A 23,146-nucleotide genomic window follows, 5' to 3' on the forward strand; every position below is an offset into this window, starting at 1 on the left:
GTAAAACCTTAATAATGATCAAAATAAGAACTGGTAAGAACTGATAAAACCTTAAGAATCATCAAAATAAGAACTGGTAAGGACCAGTAAGAACTGATAAAACCTTAAGAATCATCAAAATAAGAACTGGTAAGGACCAGTAAGAACTGATAAAACCTTAAGAATGGTCAAAATAAGAACTGGTAAGAACTGATAAAACCTTAAGAATCATCAAAATAAGAACTAGTAAGAACCAATAAGAACTGGTAAAACCTTAAGAACTATGGAAATAAGAACTTGCAAGAACCATAATGCTTATATCAGTAAGAACCAGTAAAAACTGGTAAAAACCTTAACTGTGGAAATAAGAACTTGCAAGAACCGGAAGAACCATATCAATACTAAGTTGTAAAACCTTAAGAATGATCAAAATAAGAACTGGTAAGAACCAATAAGAACTGGTAAAACCTTAATAACTATGGAAATAAGAACTTGCAAGAACCAGAATGTTTATCTCAATAAGAACCAATAAGAACTGGTAAAACCTTAACTGTGGAACTAAGAACCTGCAAGAACCAGAAGAACCATATCAATACTAAGTTGTAAAACCTTAAGAATGATCAAAATAAGAACTGGTAAGAACCAGTAAGAACTGGTAAAACCTTAAGAGTGATCAAATAAGAACTGGTAAGAACCACTAAGAACTGGTAAAACCTTAAGAACTATGGAAATAAGAACTTGCAAGAACCAGAAGAACCATATCAATACTAAGTTGTAAAACCTTAAGAATAATCAAAATAAGAACCAAAATAATGATCTCAATAAGACCATAACATAAATGGTAAGAACCAAAATAATGATCTCAATAAGCCCATAACATAAATGGTAAGAACCACAGTAACGATCCCAGTCACATTGGTAAAACCTTAAGAACTAAAAAAACACGTAGTCGTGGGTTCAAACCCAGCTTCTGCCATCCCGGTCACGATTGTTGTGTCCTTTGGCCACACCCACTTTCCCCCCCAGTGCTGCCTGTACTGGTGTATGAATGTGATTGACAGTTGGGTCGTAGTTGGGATGAATCGGTGTAGCCATGTTTCCTTGAGTCTACCATTGGGTTGCTGTGTTTGCAGATGTAGCTTAACGGTAGCATGTGACTATGTCTCTGGAGAAAATACTACATAAAACCAACAAATGATTATTAGAATTAGAATTGGAGTACAAATCGTGATGTGTGATTACCGTATAAATACCATAAACATTGGCACACACACACACAAACATCAACTCCAGTAGCATTTCTTCCCGATCAACACCCTTCTTTTCCTGCTTTTGTTTCAAAGGAAGGAGTTTCAGGAAGAAGGAATGTTGTTGGTTGCAATTGAGAAAGAGGTGGGGGCAAACGGGTGCAAGTCGTAGCATGAGTGCAAAAGAAGAAGAAGAATGGGGGGGGGGGGGGGGGGGGTGAAGAGAAGGCTGGAATGAAGATGCAGAGTCAAAGGTAAATGAGATGAGATGGAGGCGGCTATTCCATGCCGCTAATTAATTACTCTTCCACATAAAAACTTAACTATGGAAATAAGAACTTGCAAGAACCAGAAGAACTATATCAATACTAAGTTGTAAAACCTTAAGAATGATCAAAATAAGAACTGGTAAGAACCAGTAAGAACTGATAAAACCTTAAAAATGATCAAAATAAGAACTGGTAAGAACTGGTAAAACCTTAAGAATGATCAAAATAAGGACTGGTAAGAACCAGTAAGAACTGATAAAACCTTAAAAATGATCAAAATAAGAACTGGTAAGAACTGGTAAAACCTTAAGAATGATCAAAATAAGAACTGGTAAGAACTGGTAAAACCTTAAGAATGATCAAAATAAGGACTGGTAAGAACCAATAAGAACTGGTAAAACCTTAACAACTATGGAAATAAGAACTTGCAAGAACCATAATGTTTATCTCAGTAAGAACCAGTAAGAACTGGTAAAAACTTAACTATGGAAATAAGAACTTGCAAGAACCAGAAGAACTATATCAATACTAAGTTGTAAAACCTTAAGAATGATCAAAATAAGAACTGGTAAGAACCAGTAAGAACTGATAAAACCTTAAAAATGATCAAAATAAGAACTGGTAAGAACTGGTAAAACTTTAAGAATGATCAAAATAAGGACTGGTAAGAACCAATAAGAACTGGTAAAACCTTAACAACTATGGAAATAAGAACTTGCAAGAACCAGAAGAACTATATCAATACTAAGTTGTAAAACCTTAAGAATGATCAAAATAAGAACTGGTAAGAACCAGTAAGAACTGGTAAAACCTTAAGAGTGATCAAATAAGAACTGGTAAGAACCAGTAAGAACTGGTAAAACCTTAAGAACTATGGAAATAAGAACTTGCCAGAACGAATGGAATGAAGATGCAGAGTCAAAGGTAAATGAGATGAGATGGAGGCGGCTATTCCATGCCGCTAATTAATTACTCTTCCACATAGCTCGTTTTTATAGCTTGTGGCATCGGCTCGGAATGTTTCCAGTGCGGTAAAAGTCATCTGCCCGTCGACCACGTGAAGTAGAACACATTCCTTCGGTTGAAGCCGGGGTCTCGAACACGAGTACCAGTACACCATCACAGATATTTCTTTGTCCCAGTCCTCGCTGGTCTTTTGCTATCAATGAAATATTGTTGACTTTGTACCAAGCTATGTTATGGAAGACTGATATCATCTTCAGTATCTGTCTACTTCCTGGATGGCTTTGATAACAAGTACTTTGGCTTCCACCGGTTCTCCATTTTGTAGTTGCCGTTCCCGGTTTCTCGGATTTTCCCCCACTTTCTTAAGTTGAGTGCGTTTTGTCAGATGCATGTTCTCCCCGTGCATGCGTGGGTTTTCTCCGGGTACTCCGGTTTCCTCCCACATTCCAAAAACATGCTAGGTTAATTAGCGACTCCAAATTGTCCATAGGTATGAATGTGAGTGTGAATGGTTGTTTGTCTATATGTGCCCTGTGATTGGCTGGCCACCAGTCCAGGGTGTACCCTGGCCTCTCGCCCTGAAGACAGCTGGGATAGGCTCCAGCATACCCATGACCCTTGTGAGGATAAGCGGTAGAAAATGAATAAATGAATGAGTTCTCCTCCTATTTTGTGTGGAAGTGGTAACTTTTTGGCTTCTTATTTTGTCTTTCCCCACCCTCGGCCATCTCTGTGTGGAGTTTGCATGTTCTCCCCGTGTGTGGGGTTTTTTTTTCCGGGTACTCCGGTTTCCTCCCACATTCCAAAAAAAACATGCTAGGTTAATTAGCGACTCCAAATTGTCCATAGGTATGAATGTGAGTGTGAATGGTTGTTTGTCTATATGTGCCCTGTGATTGGCTGGCCACCAGTCCAGGGTGTACCCCGCCTCTCGCCCAAAGACACCCCCCGTGACCCTTGTGAGGATAAGCGGTAGAAAATGAATGAATGAGTTCTCCTCCTATTTTGTGTGGAAGTGGTAACTTTTTGGCTTCTTATTTTGTCTTTCCCCACCCTCGGTCATCTCTGTGTGGAGTTTGCATGTTCTCCCCGTGCATGCGTGGGTTTTCTCCGGGTACTCCGGTTTCCTCCCACATTCCAAAAACATGCTAGGTTAATTAGCGATTATCAAATTGTCCATAGGTATGAATGTGAGTGTGAATGGTTGTTTGTCTATATGTGCCCTGTGATTGGCTGGCCACCAGTCCAGGGTGTAGCCCGGCCTCTCGCTGGAAGACAGCTGGGATAGGCTCCAGCACCCCCTGCGACCCTCATGAGGATAAGCATTAGAAAATGAATAAATTAATGAGTTCTTCTCCTATGTTGTGTGGAAGTGGTAACTTTTTGGCTTCTTATTTTGTCTTTCCCCACCCTCGGTCATCTCTGTGTGGAGTTTGCATGTTCTCCCCGTTTTCTCCGGGTACTCCGGTTTCCTCCCACATTCCAAAAAAACATGCTAGGTTAATTAGCGACTCCTGATTCCTGATAGCATATCAACATCCAATAGCTACAGTTTCCCCAACACAAAGAGCTCCATGGGGGGGGGTGCAAACGTGAGATTAAATAAACAACTTGGTGATAAATCTGCGAATAGAAGTCCGTATCATGCGGAGTGTGAAGGAGTGCGAGGAACGTGACGGAGAAAGACACGATAGCGTGAGGAGAATGCGGTCGAACCCGATTGCGTCCTGGGCGTGTCAACCTCACCTTTTTAGGTGAGGTACGCCAAGGTCTGCACAGTACCACACGTACTGTACAGCGGCATCGAACACTCCCTGGTGGGTTTTTTTTTTTTTTTTGCACTCAGCAGAATCTAAAACTATGACCTCTTACTCCTTTTTGGAGTACTCGGATGATGCAAGAAGTGTTCCGCTACCGCCGCCTGCTTGTCAAAGAGGGGTGGGCGGGGCCAAGACTTGGCCGACAAGAAACTGTTTTGAAGTAATCACATGCCTGTGTAACTTCTCAGGAGACCAATGGAGTGGTTGGTTCAACAAACAAACCCTTTGTCTGACTGCCTTTGCTGGGGACTACTGGAAAAACCAGAACCAGGAAGCGTTATCCAAACGGGCCACTCCGCCAGAAGATGAAGCTCTCCCGAGCTTGGAGGTTGACCGTAGCGCACATTGTCTGCCATGCACCTCTTTGACGTTTTCGTTTACTTACGTGTCCTGTCACGACAGGAATTCCACAATGAAACGCTCCTTTATCAAGAGATCCAGACGCCGGCATTGGAATGACTGAATAGGACACATTCATCTCTCTCCATGGCCGCGTCAAATATCACTTCCATGGCTTCCAAGGACACATGTAACATGTGACAAATATTCCTTGATTAAGATGTTTGTGAAGGGAGGGAGCGTTTCCACACGACTATGGGAAGTAAAGTAGCGTGCACATGCCAGAGGGGTGAGCCTGACCACAGCATTACACAATCCCAAAACTCCGTCCGCTCATTCCTTTTGTCTCCTTGCACCGTCACACCCTGACAAGAGATGAATGTATGAATTCATTCATTCATTCATTTTCTATTGATTTTCCTCATGAGTGTCACGGGGGTATGCTGGAGCCTATCCCAGCTGTCTTCTTAGGGCGAGAGGCCGGGGTACACCCTGGACTGGTGGCCAGCCAATCACAGGGCACATATAGACAAACAACCATTCACACTCACATTCATACCTATGGACAATTTGGAGTGGCTAATTAACCTAGCATGTTTTTTTTTGGAATGTGGGAGGAAACCGGAGTACCCGGAGAAAACCCACGCATGCACGGGGAGAACATGCAAACTCCACACAGAGATGGCCGAGTGTGGGGAAAGACAAAATAAGAAGCCAAAAAGTTACCACTTCCACACAAAATAGGAGAACTCATTAATTTATTCATTTTTTACCGCTTATCCTCACAAGGGTCGAGGGGGTGCTGGAGCCTATCCCAGCTGTCTTCTTTTCAGGCGAGAGGCCGGGGTACACCCTGGACTGGTGGCCAGCCAATCACAGGGCACATATAGACAAACAACCATTCACACTCACATTCATACCTATGGACAATTTGGAGTGGCTAATTAACCTAGCATGTTTTTTTGGAATCTGGGAGGAAACCCACGCATGCACGGGGAGAACATGCAAACTCCACACAGAGATGACCGAGGGTGGGGAAAGACAAAATAAGAAGCCAAAAAGTTACCACTTCCACACAAAATAGGAGAACTCATTAATTTATTCATTTTTTACCGCTTATCCTCACAAGAGTCGTGAGGGTGCTGGAGCCTATCCCAGCTGTCTTCTTTTCAGGCGAGAGGCCAGGGTACACCCTGGACTGGTGGCCAGCCAATCACAGGGCACATATAGACAAACAACCATTCACACTCACATTCATACCTATGGACAATTTGGAGTCGCTAATTAACCTAGCATGTTTTTGGAATGTGGGAGGAAACCGGAGTACCCGGAGAAAACCCACGCATGCACGGGGAGAACATGCAAACTCCACACAGAGATGACCGAGGGTGGAATTGAACCCTGGTCTTCTAGCTGTGAGGTCTGCACGCTAACCACTTGACCGCCGTGCCGCCCGATGTATGAATTCGTGTCAAAAACACGAAATGCACATTCAGGATTTGGAGTGGGAAAGTCGAGGGTTCCTGCGTTGTTACTTGGTTTCGTTTTCAAGTCCAGATGTGTACCAGTCCTTGCTTCCGGTTCATGGGAACTGGTTTTGCCCGTGATAGGATACTGCATGGGCATGCTCCTGACTCACACACGCTCCCGCTTGAACCGGTACGCTTCTGGCCCGCGTCCGAAGGTGACACATCGGCTCCCGAGACAAACCAGGATAAACACTTATTACTCATTCACCAAGGGAGTGACACCAAATGTTTTTGATGTGTTGACGTACTATTTGTATGACTTTATGACTTTATGACTTATTTAGAATGGGTAGATATCACTTTTCAATCATCACGTATTAGGGCGAGATGTTAAAGGGTCTGTCTGCCTTGGTTAGGGACCGCATGGGCTTGTAAACACGCCCTTTTCCTGCGCTAACATTGCAAGCCACGCCACGCTTCACACATGCACGTGCATTAGATATGTTTGTTGCCAGCTAATACTGTGAAACCTTGGTTAGCGTCATTAATTACGTCCAAAATTTCCAACTCTAACCAAAACGTACTCTAACCAAATAAATAATAATAGTGTTGCAATTTAAATATTTTTTTTTCCCATAATGAACTGCAGGGCGGCACGGCGGTCTAGTGGTTAGCGCGCAGACCTCACAGCTAGGAGACCAAGGTTCAATTCCACCCTCGGCCATCTCTGTGTGGAGTTTGCATGTTCTCCCCGTGCATGCGTGGGTTTTCTCCGGGTACTCCGGTTTCCTCCCACATTCCAAAAACATGCTAGGTTAATTAGCGACTCCAAATTGTCCATAGGTATGAATGTGAGTGTGAATGGTTGTTTGTCTATATGTGCCCTGTGATTGGCTGGCCACCAGTCCAGGGTGTACCCCGCCTCTCGCCCGAAGACAGCTGGGATAGGCTCCAGCACCCCACGTGACCCTCGTGAGGATAAGCGGTAGAAAATGAATGAGTTCTCCTCCTATTTTGTGTGGAAGTGGTAACTTTTTGGCTTCTTATTTTGTCTTTCCCGACCCTCGGCCATCTCTGTGTGGAGTTTGCATGTTCTCCCCGTGCATGAGTGGGTTTTCTCCGGGTACTCCGGTTTCCTCCCACATTCCAAAAACATGCTAGGTTAATTAGCGACTCCAAATTGTCCATAGGTATGAATGTGAGTTTGAATGGTTGTTTGTCTATATGTTCCCTGTGATTGGCTGGCCACCCCGCCTCTCGCCCGAAGACAGCTGGGATAGGCTCCAGCACCCCCGCCTGCGACCTTCATAATGAAAAGCAGTAGAAAATGAATGACTATAATAAATAATAATGGGACAGTGACGATTAAGAAGGTCCAAATACGGGACACGGGAGGCCTGGCATCTCTCCAGCAACTAGTCCCAGCCCTAATCTACCTTTTTGCATCTTAAGTACCTCAAGATGTTTTTAAAAATTACAATTTAAGTGGCGAGGGAGTGAAATATTCCAGTGAGTCCAGCGAAGAAAAATGAAAGAGGAAAACCTTGACTGAAAATGAAATGAAAAGATCAAACATGACAAAAGATGAAGCGAATTAAGAGAATTAGGGATCGGTCTAATCATTAGCATGTCTCCGGTTGGCCGCCTGCCTTCGGACTGACGGAGGAGGAACTTGAGGACTCCATTAAAAAGCAGACTGGGTGGCTGTTATGAAGGCACGTGACGCCATATGCAAGCCGCTGTTTGCGTTCACTTCTACAAAACGTCACATTTGGCTGTGCTGACCCGTTGCCATGGTTACTGGCCAGCGTGTTTTTTTTGTTTTTTTCATTTTTTTTATTCACTTCCTCGCCACCGCTGCTGTGTTTTCCACTCGTCGACATAACTATGTTTAATTCCAGTTTCTTCTCACGTGATTTTTTTTTTTTTTTTTTAGTCCTTTTTGGGAACATTTCTGCTCCTCCTGTTTCCGGTTGAATGCCACCCCTATGTTTAGGCCGTCCCCACAAAGCCTCTCTCTCTCTCTCTCTCTCTCTCTCTCTCTCTCTCAATGAAATGCAGACATGCACACTGTATTCTTGCTTTGACTCCAAAGAAAACAACTCCAGGCTGTAGCTAGGCAACTCTAAAATGTGAGTCATCCAACTGCCGCACCCATCGTCTACTGATCAACCCCCCTCCTGCAACACACACACACACACACACACACAACTTCAAACAAACTACGGGTTTTGTTCTCATTTTCCAGCACATTAGTCTTGAGCACATGACAACATTATGACAGCTTAGCTGACTACAATTGCCAACAATGCTAACATATTCATATTTTGGAATTACATTCACAATGTGGATTAAAAACTATATTTTTCAGAAGCCAAACAAATAAATGCTAAAAAATGCATGGAATATATAGCTAGATACAGTAGATACTAGCTAGGGTAAGCCTTCCCCCAGATACTGTACAGTATGGCGGCCTCTAGTGGACATAAACGGTTTACGCAACTATAGCTTGTGAATACGTGTGATCGCTACAGACTTGTAAATAACTAAATATAGTTATTTATATAATATAGTTATATATAAATAAACTGGGTGTTTAAATAAATTATTTTTTCATGATCATGTGCATAATCTGTGGATATTGTGTGGCAAAACATAGCCAGGAGGTAAACAAAATCAACGTAATAAAAACTATACAAATAAAAGCATATATATATATATATATATATATATTCGGTATTAGATTAGCAGTTTTATATTTCAAACGTTAATTTTAGTAATTAAAAGTCTGATTTTCAACGCCGAAACAAGCTACGATGACATTCACTTCCGGTCAGTGATCACGTGTTTAAATAGGGACCGCTTACTGGAGGTGGGCGATACAGTAAAATCTGGTATCGATGCAATGCCGAGTGCTGTATACGCAGCACAGGCATTGCCGATACCGCCTATAATCGCTATTCGGATCGGTCCTCCCGCCCTACAGCAATTACCAAGCAGGTGTGTTTCTAAGAAGTCTTTAAAACTTTTGCCATAGCGCATTGTTTTCCTTCAACTTTTTTTTTGAAGTAAAAGAAACAAAACTTGGCGATGAATATGAAAGCCAAACGACATTATTTCGTCGCTTTCTTCCTACTTTCCAACACAGCGAGCTGGTGTCAGCCCCCTCAGACTCATTCAAGTCTCTCTTTTCAAGACGAGTTTAGCGGCCAGACGACGACAGGTCCCAAATATCAACTTATGAGTGGAAAAGATGCCGAGAGACGACGTTTCCAATCAATAATCTTGCTAGAAGTACTAGCAACAGCCGTGAACAGCTTGAAGAGCAAGGAGGACCAAACATGGAGTCCGACGGTCCCCGCGATGTCCGAACACAAGATGGCGTCTTCTTCTGAAAGGGAAAAACGCTCTATGAACCCGAATGACAAAGCAACGCATCAGTGGATGGAGGAAAGAGGTTTTAATGTGAACACTCCGAATCTAGACTGCAATTCGGGTCAAATCAAACATGTTGTTTTGGGCAAATTCAACATCAGTGGTCAACTGGAAGCTAACTTTCCACATCTGGGCCATCAGGCTGCTTCAACGGACACAGGTGAGGATGGAAAATACCCGGATGTTTTGGATGCTTAATGGCTGCGGTTGTGTGTACCAACCTTTATTGAGCCAAAGAGACACATTTTACATTCGAAAAACCGAAATGTTGTATGAATGGCAGGTCGGGTGTACAATAGTGATGTGCGAGTCATGAACGAGTCGTTCAAAAATGTCGAGCATGGTACTGAATCAGTACTCATTAAGTGTTTCAATGACTCACCCCTGCTACATTTAGCCAAATATATGTCAAAATACTCATTTACAAAAGGAGCCAGTTCTATCACTAATTGTCCATTTATGTCATTTGAAGGCAAAGTGGCAGGTCGGATGTACAATAGTGATGTGCGAGTCATGAACGAGTCGTTCAGAAATGTCGAGCATGGTACTGAATCAGTACTCATTAAGTGTTTCAATGACTCACCCCTGCTACAGCTAGCCAAATATATGTCAAAATACTCATTTACAAAAGGAGCCAGTTCTATCACTAATTGTCCACTCATGTCATGTAATGGCTTTGCTGTCAATCAGTCCATGGGCAGGGAAGCAAGGTGAGGATTCGAGGTCTGCGGCGCGGTGGAGAAGAGGAGTTGTGGCTGAAACTGCGACCTGAGGTTGAATGTGGAGACAACGCCATGACCCTCACTGTTAGGAGGAGACGAGCTGTACAGCTTCTTCTACACCCAGGTGACGCCACACAAAACAATTGTTTTAATATTAATATTAATTTCTACCATTAGTTAAATGTAGAATTAGTCTTGGTGTTTTTTTCTCTCTCTCAGAGAATGAGTCGTCCGTTTCTTTGTCCCAGCTGCCCCCTCAGTGCGGGTACACTGTGAAGACCACCCGCAGGATGCTCACCGTGACAGCTCGGTACAATGCCTGTCACGTCACACACCAGGTAGTGTGTATGTGGGATGTCAGTGTGGATGTCAGCTCATTTGTTTGTGCATGCACTTTACCAGGAAGGAAAAAATATTGATATCAGAGTATCAGAGTCCTTGTATTTTTTTTAGGGTGCCAGTTATGATTTGCCCCTGCTGTGGAGAGGCACTCCAGTCAAGATGTCATGCCCGGTCTCGCCCATCAAGCCAACAGCTATTAGCCCGTCTTCACTCTGTTGCTCTCCGTATGGATTGAACGTCAGACTGCCTGCTGGACAAGAGCTTCGTGTCAAAGGTAAGTTAAGGTAATGTAATGTAAGGTAAGAACCTGCAATGTTCATAAATAACAACCAAAAAAAATGGTTGTTCTGCAGTTGAAGGAGAATGGACCCCCATGTTGTTGGCCCAGCGGTGTGGCTACACTTTAGACAGACAAAATGCAGACATACTGCTTGCTGCCCCGTTCATCACGTGTGGCATCGCAATAAAGGTGAACCTGCATGTCTTCTTCTGCTTTTGTGTTAGTGGTTCGTGGTCATGTGACATAATGTAATGTAATCTCTACATAAAAAAAAGGGGGTAGGTGCTAATATAAAACGTTTGACGCTTGGTACACAAGCCGAATAATATACAGAAATCACTTGTTCATCACAGTTAATTGGTTCCAGACCAGGATAAGTGAATTTTTATCAGTAGAAGCTATAGCTGGAGCATAGAAAATGCATTTAAGACCTTCTGAATGCAGTTTTTAACATCATTAGAGCCCTCTAGACATGAAATAACACCCCTATAGTCACCTTTACACTCGTATTACCCAAGTGATAAGCCGTTTTAGACACAAGTAATGCAGTGGGTGTTGGTCCTAGGAGAGCTGGGGCGGGGGGGCGGCAGACAAGTGTTGTTGGGTGTCCAGGCTTGAGTTTTAGCTTGGTGTGTGAGTATGGCAGCAACAGTAGCTCGTGCTAGGGATTATTTTTGCCTCGTGTGAGATCATTCAAACCTGCAATAAAAGCCTGTTGCTGTGGTGATCAAGCCTGACTGACACTTGGAGACGAGTGTGGAATACTACATATCATCAAGTCTTTGAATGCCTCACTTGTATTTGCTGTATATGCTTAAATTAGGCAAGAACTCCATAAATAGGCTTGAATATGCATATTGTTCAGCTAATAATAGGCTGTATTCAGCCATCAAATTGCATGATTTATTAATAGATTTTTGAAAAAACTGTTGGAGTGAACCCACAAAATTCAAACCATGAAATGGCAAGGAATACAAATATTTTTGGAATTTCCTACTTTAGTGTTCTTATTAAAAAATTAGCCTTATTGCTCAAAAAGTAAATAATTTATTCCAATAATTGAACATAAGGTGTGTTTTTTTTTTGTGCAACCTCACAAAGAAAACTTTTTTTTTTCCAGGATGGACTACACACAATTCACCTTCAAATCGGAGAAAATACCTTTACTTTGGCCTGTCCTGTTTTTGACCCCAAAGCGCCCCTTCCAACACACCACCCACTAGTGAGGAACCCTCCGACGGAGACCGTAACGCAAACCGTGGAGTCATTTCCTTGGGATCCGCCTTTCTACCTGGCGCCCCCCTTCTACCCTCACCCCACCTATCAACCGGAGAATCCTGCAGCGTCAACTCCTGAACCCACAATGGCTGCACAGCCTCCCCCTCTCGATGCCCCCCAGCTAGACGGTCACTCCCATCCCGATTCTGACATTTTGGACTCAGGTGGGGCTTATTCAGAGCAGCACAGTGACACCGCTTCACCGGTTCGGGTTGAAACTCCCTTTTTCCGAGCCCCCAATGATGCCTTCAAGCCGTACTACCACTACTACCATCACCCCAAAATCCCTCATTCTAGTCCACCTCAACATTCTCATCCAGGCCTTCAGGTGGATCCCGAGGGGCGGCTCTCATTTTCTCATTTAACATCCGACTATTATGTCCCACGTATGACTCGGGGTGACTCGGAAACGTTGCCAGATGTACATGCAGACAGCGATGCCGTAGCAACATCTCATGGTTCTGATAAAAGGACGATGAGCACACTTGTGTCTGCCCCCCCTTGGACTTCAGTCCATCCAGACCAAGGCTTTCATCCCTTTTCTGGGGAACTGGTTAAAAATGAAAAGTATAACTCTGGTGTGATTCAAAATCCTCTCCTTGCTGGTTATGAAAAGGTAGAAACCAATCATATGAAGAGCCGATCCATGCCTGTGGCTCCTGAAGTTCCTCCAACATCTCTTTATCTTCAGCCATCTTCATTTCCCTTTCTCCTACCTCTGTCTGACCATCCTTCGTCCCATGACGATCACCACGACCCTTATCGCTCCCATCGGACACCTCCAGCCAAACACGGAGACGAGATGTATGACCTTCAAAATCCTTACCTTCACCCTTATCACTTCTACTACCCTGTCCATGACTACGTGGACTATGAAGAGGAACCTGCCTTATCAGAACCTTGGCCTTTTCCTGACATGTCATTGGCTCAGCTCGCTCGTCATCACCTCTACCCCCCCGTTGCCGGTCAGCAGCATCCACATCAACTTCTTCAGCATCCTGGTGGAGATGGAGAATTTGACCTTGAGGAATGGATGGGTAAGTCACGTTCTCCGCTTCGGGCACTGATTGTAAAATAATAATTAGTACAGTTCAAGTGGCTGTTTAGGGCCGCTACAGCTTATCACCACTAGATGGCAGAAGTACTGCAAATGTTGGTATGGAGGGCAATTCCAAGATCATACATTAAATTAAATTAGGATTCATAACATAAATGCAACAGTATAAGACCGTAACAATATCAACAAAATTAACAGTAATCCCTCGTTTATCACGGGTAATTGGTTCCTGACCAATCCAGTAGAATTCCTAATCAAATACTTGTGTAGTTGGGGAACACAACCGGTGTACGACCTTCTAAATATGGTTAATATTTATATGGCAGCCCTCTAGATATGAAATAATATCCCTTTAGCCACCTTTAAGCTTGTATTACCCAATGTAACGGGAGATAAAATAAGACCTCTAGTGGCCAGTGTAGAATACTACACATCATAATACGTCTGTGTGTCTTCTGAGAAGACACACAGGATCTTGATTCCTCACTTCCTGTCCCCACGCTTCAATAGTTCTCACCTGGACGACCCAGAGGTACGTCTCCCGCTCAACACGTACAGAACAATTTCTAATCAACCATTTTTTTTCCCAAATTCCAAAGAAGCAACAATAACAATGTTCATGACCACAATTTGAACTTCTCTACCGAAACCACTGAAGTCCCTTCTTCTCCCGTCCCTAGATTTACTTCCTGTGTGTGACAGAAGTGTGCTCGACCGCAGAGGGGGGGGCTGCGTTGTCGGCTGCATCAAAAGTGAGTCGCAAAGAACCAACACTAAATAGTTCATTTTGGTTCATACGCTTAATTCATGATTCCTAAATGGTCTAAAGCCCCAATAAGCCAAGACACGCATGCAAGAACATGATAGCTGTCATCACGGTTTCTTTTCATTTCATCTCACAGGTCCAGGTAGTCATGTTTGAACCTGGAAATAAAGACACTGATACGCACCTGCAGCCTTTTTTTAAATCATACTTTACATGAGCAATTAAGGGTAATAATAAGCTGGCTCAGAAGTGCAAACACATTAATAAAAATCAAAACAAAACACAATCAAACCCCCCCAGAGAGGGCAAATCCCTGACTTATGGGAAGTGATAAGGCTTGGACCAATCAGCTCAAGTGATGCTGATTAATGTGGGGGGGTCCATCCATTGATCGTGGTTGGTTAAATCGTATGTACCAACTTTTCTACTATATATTTAAATACACATTGCATACATTGTTTTCTGTGTGTATATGCTGTATATACATACATTACATATTATTATCATATTATTTACACATTACATCCAAATTGCATTTTATCAAGGAAATTATCAAATGTAATTGAATGCATACAAAGAGATGAGTTAATTTCCATATCAAAAAGACCACTAAATCATATGATACTTATAAAGTATATGTGGAAAATACACATATATTGACTAATACTTAATGTAAACTATAACGCTATAAGCTTTTGCTTCAGCCTACTCCTTTTGGGCTTGTGATCAGATAGTTGAATACAAATGTAAATAATGGAAAGTTACATTTTGATTGATGTAAGAAATGCACTGTAATATTTCATATATTTGCCCCAAAAAAAAAAAAATTTGAAAAAACTAAACTAAAGTGTTGCTCAAATTGACGTCAAAATAAGTCTGTGTTTGACTTGCTGTGTCTGTGAGCCACTTTTGGGTCCCGACCCACCAGTTGAGAACCCCTATTCTGCTTTAGAAATATGTCATGGACACATGTTTTGAAGCCGTGTGGAATTAACGTGTGAAATAGTCACTCATCGCTTCTGGAATCCAGAGTGGAATATTTTATTGAAGTCAGCTGTTGGCGTACGACACAAGAACTAAAACTAAATCCAAGGCATTTTAGCAGCAACAAGATCTTTTAGCAGGAATGCGTGTTAAGAAAAAGTGTATGTAACATTGGACCCTTTACCAGGACACTCTCACATTGTCCTGTAGAATAAAGTCACAAAAATAAAATATGAAAAGGCCAGAACTACAAATGGCCGACTGATGTGTGTAATCTGAAATAGGTCATGGGTAACTTCTGCTAGCATTTTTCAATATGATCTGAAAGCTGATCATTAGTTAAAACCTAATCCCCCACCCCACTCCTGATGTTTGAAGAATCCTCCTAGTACACAGTGGAGTATCGGGCGCCGTAGGATGTCTGGTCTTTCTTGAGCTGTTTCAAGAGGATAATGGTGGCCACCAGGGTCGTAATCTGTCACGCAGACACAGGAAGTAGAAGGGGAAATAAAGCAAGGATGAATAGGAGCAGTGATTGGTGTTCCCTGTTGTGATTGAGAAGATGAAAGCTGCCACCTCAAGCCTTAGTTTGTCCTTCCGTGCTGTAGTGTTGAGTATTGTGTGTTTTGCCAAGCGGGTGTGTATATATATATATATATATATATAGTGTCTATATATATATATATATATATAGTATGCGTGTTTGTGTCCTTTTTTAGATGGCTTTGCCCTCTCTTCACTTGGACCCTGCAGAGCTTCGGTGTTAAACGTGTTGGACTATCTCAGGTCGTTCCTGAACGTGTCACCATAGAGCTTTAACGGCCGGAAATAGCCACTGAATCAATTGTATCGTGAGCGCGACAACCTCAAGCATGACTTCCTGTTTGAGATGTATGGCGGACGACATGACCAAATCTGGGCTTGTAGTAAGTCGTTCATTTTGAAAAATCATAGAAAAAATTTCATTTCTTTTTTTTTTCTTTTTTTTTTTACTTGTGAAAATGATTTTGCCCAATGTCCCTTAGGGGGGGGTTCCTGACAGCCCCCGTTTTCAGTAGTCCGCTTAACAAAACTTGGGCAACATTTACAGTACATGATGAATTTTGACGCTTGAATATGCGATCAATTGTATCGTGAGCGCAACAACCTCGAGCATGACTTCCTGTTTGCGAAGTATGGCGGACGACCACGACCAAATCTGGGCTTATAGTAAGTCGCTAATTTTGAAATATCATAGAAAAATTAGTATTTTCTTTTTTTTTTTTTTTCGTGAAAATGATTTTGCCCAATGTCCGTTTGGGGGGGGGGGTTCCGGACAGCCCCCGTTTTCAGTAGTCCGCTTAATAAAACTTGGGCAACATTTACAGTAAATGATGAATTTTAAAATGAAAAAAGGGTCAAATATTCTAATTATGCAATATAAAAATATACTATATAGTGTAACGTACTGGGAGTGCTTGTGACTTCCCAGCATACTTTGCAGCACTTTTGTTAAAGTTGCTAAATTACAATTTAATCTGTTGTAGTAGTAGTAGTACTAGTAGTCCTGTTTGTGTGTTTAAACCAGGGGTGGGCAAACTGCGGCCCGGGGGCCACATGCGGCCCACCAAGCGTTTGAATCCGGCCCGCCAGTTTCTTTTCAACTTTTAACATACAAACTGGCAACATGACTAGCAAGTCAGATGTCGTATTTAGTAAAAAAAAAATAAAATAAATTAAATGACATAGTTTGATGTGGTCTGATGTTTAAAGTGCTCCTGAAAAAAGGGACATGAGGACATACAGTTGATAGTATGACACTTTGACAGATAAAATTAATTATAATTATACAAATACTATTTTATGCTTATAATATTTATTATGTGGCATGTGTTAAATATGTTCTGGCACCCTAGAATACCCTAGAATAAAAACTCAATGCGGCCCACAAGTCAAAATATTTGCCCACCCCTGGTTTAAACCTTCGGTAAAGCAACTGGAAAACATTTTTTGCAGCGGAAGAAAGCAAAATTTCCCTTCTTTTCAAATGCAAACGTTAGATAGATTTGGGATTTTAACGCTTGTGTATCCTACTGTCCGGTGTGTTACGATGCCATGACCGCTTTAAATTTGTAACGACGGGGTCGGGGTCGTGGACCAGGTCTGGACCGTAGGGATGTTGGCTGCAGTGAGAGGAGTGAAGATGACCGGTTCCTGGTCAGGGTCGGAGCCAGCGACTAAGTCATGCTGGGGTGGGTTGTTAGCCAGAGACGGGGAGCAGTTGGTCAAGATGATGTACTGAGGAGTTGGGCTGGACTCCAGCTTTCGTTTGAGTATAGCGCTGCACAGCAGAGTAATCAGCTTTGGGAGGAATGCAGAGGGGCGAATGTAATTGGTCAAAACGAGGCGAGAAAGGGTGATTCAAGTTAGGGAAAGACAGAAAGGAGACAAAGTCAAGTCATTAGATCTTTTTTTTTTACCACACCAGAACAACATGGACTAAAATGCAAATACGAGGCATTCAAAGACCGTATATAGTTGCAAGGTGTCGGTAATGTTCGGTGAGACACACAAGCACCAGACTTGATCGCCGGAACAGGCTTTTATTGTCGGTTTGACCATTTTCTGTCTGTCCTACCACTGAAACATAGGAGTCTTATTATGTTGAATATGGATAGTTTTTCCATATTTTGTCGAATATGGATCGTTTTTCCATATGACATCTACTACAGTAAACCTCGGATATATCGGACTCGGATATATCGCAAATTCGCTCACAACGGACAGATAAAAAAGAAAAAATTTTTCTGTAATGCATTTCCAATAAAAATTCATTGCATATATCGGATTTTTTTATAACGAATTTTGCCTATTTCGGACAAAATCTCCAGTCCCGTTCCAATGCATTTCCATTAAATTTCCCTCGCATATATCGGATGGCCGCATCGTGGCGCTCCGATTCGCCGAATCGTGACAGGCCGCTATACGACGTCATTTGCAGTGTTTGCAGCGTTGCCAGGTACATTGGAAACATAGTCAAGGAAGTGCCTTTTTATAACGGATAAAATCTGATTTACGCATATACCGGATATAAATCCCATATATGCGTAAAACGGACATTTTCCGGTATACGCATATAACGGATTTCGCTTCGGAAAAAATATCGGACAAAACCAGTGGGAACAATTGAATCCGATATATCCGAGGTTTACTGTATATTAGTTAATTTGAGTGTCAGGGTGACTGTGGGGTGTTATTTCTTGTCTAGGGCGTATTTAGGAGGTCGTAAACAGGTTTTCTATGGACCAGCTATGAAAATAATAAATTTATGAATATGGAACCAATTAACTGGGATAAACGAGGTATTACTGTACATTAATGTCCTGCTGTTTACCTTTTGTTCATAAAATGAGGTGAAAATTGGTATATTTCGGAGAGTTTAAAAATAGAGATCATAATTGATTTATGATGAATAAATGTGATTTCAAAATGTAAACATTAGCCTTTTTTTCGAAATGAAAAACAAATATAAAAATGGCCCCCTTTCGTCCTTTGGTTATCTCGGTTGCTTACCAAAAGAGCTCCAAGCCCGACGAAGAAGCCCATCACCATTGTTGCGTTATCGTTGAAGAAATCACGGATGACCCCGGGACAAGTCTGAAAAGCATGTAGCAGAAACGGAACGCACTCTAGATATGAAGCAGACGTGATACACAAACTCGGGTGGGAGGTCGGCCATCTTACATGCATGGCGAACATCTCGCCGAACCCGCTTGGTGCGGGGCAGGTCTCTTGAACTAACTCCACGAGTGGGATCCCGGTCACGCCACAGCAGTGGAGCTAGAGCGGAGGTAGACGATCACTTCAAGTGAAGATTGTCTATTTGAGAAGAGTCGTTCTTTTACCGTGTTATGAATGAACACCAGCGTGACGCCCAGACCCACATCCCGAGTGGATACAAACAGAGTATACAGGCTGTTGTAGAACTCCGCAACCCTCGCCCCGACCTGTTAAAAAAAAAAACGTTTTGTTGAAAAGCGGCCTGTGTAAAGGTGACTTTGGTTTGTTCAAAGCCTCACCTCGCCCCTCCTGGTGTAAGCAAGCACTCCCACGACGACTTCAGCCACCGCCAGCATGAACAAGAGAGCGGAGAACTGAAAAAGCGGACATAGTTCATTTCCACACCCTTCACGTCTTAATACAGGGGTGTCCAAAGTGTGGCCCGGGGCCCTTTTTTATAAAATACAATTCATTCATTCATTTTCTACCGCTTTTCCTCACGAGGGTCGTGGGGGGGTGCTGGAGCCTATCCCAGCTGTCTTCGGGCGTAAGGCGGGGTACACCCTGGACTGGTCGCCAGCCAATCACAGGGCACATATAGACAATTGGACAATTTGGAGTCGCTAATTAACCTAGCATGTTTTTGGAATGTGGGAGGAAACCGGAGTACCCGGAGAAAACCCACGCATGCACGGGGAGAACATGCAAACTCCACACAGAGATGACAGAGAGTGGGGAAAGATGAAATAAGAAGACAAAAAGTTACCACTTCCGCACTAAATAGGAGGAGAACTCATTCATTCATTCATTTTCTACCGCTTTTCCTCACAAGGGTCGCGGGGGGGTGCTGGAGCCTATCCCAGCTGTCTTCGGGCGTAAGGCGGGGTACACCCTGGACTGGTCGCCAGCCAATCACGGGGCACATATAGACAAACAACCATTCACACTCACATTCATACCTATGGACAATTTGGAGTCGCCAATTAACCTAGCATGTTTTTTTTGGAATGTGGGAGGAAACCGGAGTACCCGGAGAAAACCCACGCATGCACGGGGAGAACTAGCAACTAACGCTAACTAGCGCTAACCCCTAGTCCACCGTGCCGCCCATAAAATCCAATTGATCCAAATAAAAAAAGACGACCAATACAGTGCTTATGCTGTTACTGTCCATTTCACAGAGACTGTTTACATAATATTATGCAATTTTTTTTTGTTTAGTTTTTTAGTTTCAGTTGGAGCTGCACTGACGTGTACAAACACAAAGCAAACTTACCACTTCATGAGCACATTTTTTCCCACTGCAGGCAGCGTAGTATCCGAACATGACCGCCATCAGCATCACGACACCGAGCGCGATCAGTACAGTCACGCCTTCATAGAAAAAACAAAAAAAAAGCAAACGTTAGGAATGTTATGAATTATTCATCAATGAATGTATTGAGCGAAAAGGCGGAAACGCACCAATGACAAAGGTGCTGGAGTTGAGCATGCTTATTTCAAACATGACTCGGGTGTTGTCGCCGAATCTCAGCCACAGGCCCAGACCCAAAAAGGCGATGCCCAGCATCTACCGTGGAGTCAAATATTTATTTACTTTCTGTTTTGTCAACTTTCAGCTGTCCGACAAAATTACGGCCCAGATTAGATTTGCATCACAAATAAACTAACACTATTACATTCAAGGGGACGGGGGGGCATTTGCAGCCTTCAGTCTCAGTGGAGGGAAAACTAAAGTGTAACATAGGCTGGTTTACAGAGAAACGAAACTAACATCATGCAACAGAGGACCAATCCCCCCCCCCCCCCCCCCCCCCCACACACACACACACACCTCGTTATTACCTCTGATGCCAAAAAAGAAATAACAATTCTTACGGCAAAGATGAAGTTGAAGAAGCAGATGATGCCTTTGCAGAGGTGACCACAGGAGTCCATGTTGATCCGTACGGTGTCGTGTTTAGTCCGCAAAGCGCTTTAATTCCTATTTAAAGTCCTACTTCACACACTTCGTCTTATCTTGTATAAAGAGGCTATCGTTATTAGCACTACACACGAACACCACCGATAATGCTAGCTAAATATCGCCTCCCCTTTAATCCGGACACTATATTTGACTGCCCAACTGAACTCACCGAAGGACGCTTCACTTTTTATTCCCCCCATGCGTAGGAGTAATACCAACCTTTTGGGGCGGGTCCAATGATGTGATTGGCGGAGGTGGCCGTGACTGACACGAGACTAAACCAATGAACATGAGATGGTGTGTAACATGCGGAAAGGGCAGAACAGGAGAAACGTAACTGAAAGTAACCACAGAACTTCGATGTCTGTTTTTAATGTTTCACAAAACAAAAGCCTTTAAAAAAATCCGATTAACTCATTAAATCCCAGATATTTTTGATGATTTTGATTGATTTTTCCAAGGCTGACTGAATATTGTGTGCTTGGGCTGTATAGATATATTGTATGTACCAAAAGACTCATCTTTCATCAGGGAAAAGATTTGTTTCCACCCTTTTCAGTTCTCTATTACAGGTCATTTTCTGTGTGTGTGTGTGTGTGTGTGTACACACATGTTAGCATCTCCCTTCAATGCGTAACCTTCTTTGCACAACTAGGCTCCAAGTTTCCCTGCGTGAGATGCATGCAGAGATCTTATAAAATGTGCCACTTTGTGGACTTTTATTGGCTTCAAACCGCACCTAACATGCTCTCTTCTATTGTGGAGTTGCATCATCACCGCAAAAAAACGTAAAAGACGGTTACCTGTAAATACGTCTTCGGTAGCGCATGAATTAATACAACTTAACTAAGAGGTTTTAGGAAATAAAGACTAATAATAATACTATATAATACTCGTATGTTTAGACAGGGCACATTTCGACAAACCACTTCCACACAAAATAGGAGAACTCATTCATTCATTCATTTTCTACCCTTTATCCTCACGAGGGTCACTGGGGGGTGCTGGAGCCTATCCCAGCTGTCTTCGGGCGAGAGGCTGATTTGACCGACTGGACTGGTGGCCGGCCAATCACAGGGCACATATAGACAAACAACCATTCACACTCACATTCATACCTATGGACAATTTGGAGTCGCTAATTAACCTAGCATGTTTTTGGAATGTGGGAGGAAACCGGAGTACCCGGAAAAAAAACCCATGCATGCACCGGGAGAACATGCAAACTCCACACAGAGATGGCCGAGGGTGGAATTGAACCCTGGTCTCTTAGCTGTGAGGTCTGCGCATATATATATATATATATACTCATGTAATGAAACAATGCACACTTGTTTACTTGACAAGCGTAATCTATGTAAACGTTTCACTGATTAACCTGACAGGAAAAAATGCTCTCAAGCAAATTGTGGTGTTTTAGCATGGGAAGGTCAAGGGTAACGCGCGTCATTGAGCATCCGGCTCATTTGCAGTATGCGCCGAGTTGTAAGGCAGGGAGAAGCCGGCTGTAGGTGTGACCTCCCGCCATCCATCATGGCAGCTTGAGTGGGAGGCAGAGGAGAAAGGGAGCTTGATGGAGTGACTCACACAATGTGAAAGAGACAACGCACACATTTACACTTTTGGCAGCTGGCCTGCAGGGACGCTGAGGTGAGGGATGGCACCCGTGTTTCATCTAAAAAAAAAAAAAAACTGCGTGTGACAGAAAAGACACACCATTGCTCTTCTTGATGTGTGTGTGTGTGCACTCTCTGATGTCTATCAATATTTTTATCTTGCATATTTTACACAAGAAATATACTCTACTTAATACAATGTCAATGGCAATGGCAATACAATGTCGCTTAATATCCACCAGAGGGCGCCCAAACACTGAAAAAGTAACGGTACAGCATTTACCACTTATTGACCCGAATGCCATCCCCCCATTTTCATTGTTATTATCATCCTGTTCATATTATTATCATCATGATTGATTAATTAACTAACTCAAATAATATACCTAGCCCGGAACATATTATTTTGATAAAGGTAATTGCTGCATGTTCCCTCCACACACGCCAAGATATATATATGAATATTTAGGATGTTAGCGGTATAATACATCATTTTAATGTTAAGTATCTGTACATAATTCTAAATGACTTGTAAAACAAGGAACTGTAAATTGATATTAATATAATACAAACTTATATAATCAGCAAACCTGTGTTAAAGGGAAATATGAGAAGAAGAAGAGAAAAAAAATCGAAAATAATCAAATGATTTTCCCTTTTTTCTTCTTCTTTGGAGGAGCGAAATTGTGAGCAGGAAAGGAGTGGCAATACCGATCCCAGACCAGTCCACCTCACCTCCTTGCGTGGATTCAATACGTCCAATACGAGTCTCCCAATCTGACCGTGGACCAGCCCACTTAGACTCCCTCCACTCCGGGGAGTACAGACGGGAGGAAACCGTGTCGGGGGCCA

General features: G+C 42.7%; 2 protein-coding genes across 6 annotated transcripts; one reads left to right on the forward strand and one right to left on the reverse strand.

Annotated features, from left to right (window-relative positions):
* Positions 1–8,977: 8,977 nt before the first annotated feature.
* On the forward strand, positions 8,978–23,115 carry LOC131102730 (uncharacterized). 4 transcript variants are annotated; one of them, XM_058048228.1, is made up of 8 exons: positions 8,978–9,684; positions 10,215–10,370; positions 10,466–10,584; positions 10,700–10,862; positions 10,942–11,057; positions 11,989–13,183; positions 13,884–13,955; positions 22,971–23,115. In XM_058048228.1, exons 1-8 carry the CDS (start codon positions 9,180–9,182, stop codon positions 22,982–22,984), a joined length of 2,340 nt encoding a protein of 779 aa, XP_057904211.1. In that variant the 5' UTR covers positions 8,978–9,179; the 3' UTR covers positions 22,985–23,115. The 4 variants fall into 4 exon arrangements, with proteins under 4 accessions (XP_057904211.1, XP_057904212.1, XP_057904213.1 ...); XM_058048229.1 differs by lacking the exons at positions 13,884–13,955; positions 22,971–23,115 and adding an exon at positions 20,885–21,096 and having other exon boundaries at positions 8,979–9,684; XM_058048230.1 differs by lacking the exon at positions 13,884–13,955 and having other exon boundaries at positions 8,981–9,684; positions 22,971–23,088.
* Positions 14,995–20,888, reverse strand: zgc:65811 (uncharacterized protein LOC393524 homolog). 2 transcript variants are annotated; one of them, XM_058048247.1, is made up of 8 exons: positions 20,591–20,888; positions 20,177–20,282; positions 19,989–20,086; positions 19,012–19,086; positions 18,838–18,939; positions 18,677–18,772; positions 18,506–18,589; positions 14,995–15,428 (listed from the first exon to the last, which is right to left on the reverse strand). In XM_058048247.1, exons 1-8 carry the CDS (start codon positions 20,648–20,650, stop codon positions 15,339–15,341), a joined length of 711 nt encoding a protein of 236 aa, XP_057904230.1. In that variant the 5' UTR covers positions 20,651–20,888; the 3' UTR covers positions 14,995–15,338. The 2 variants fall into 2 exon arrangements, with proteins under 2 accessions (XP_057904230.1, XP_057904229.1); XM_058048246.1 differs by having other exon boundaries at positions 14,995–17,293.
* Positions 23,116–23,146: the final 31 nt, after the last annotated feature.

The sequence above is a fragment of the Doryrhamphus excisus genome, chromosome 15, assembly GCF_030265055.1.
Source record: "Doryrhamphus excisus isolate RoL2022-K1 chromosome 15, RoL_Dexc_1.0, whole genome shotgun sequence".
NCBI lineage: Eukaryota > Metazoa > Chordata > Actinopteri > Syngnathiformes > Syngnathidae > Doryrhamphus > Doryrhamphus excisus.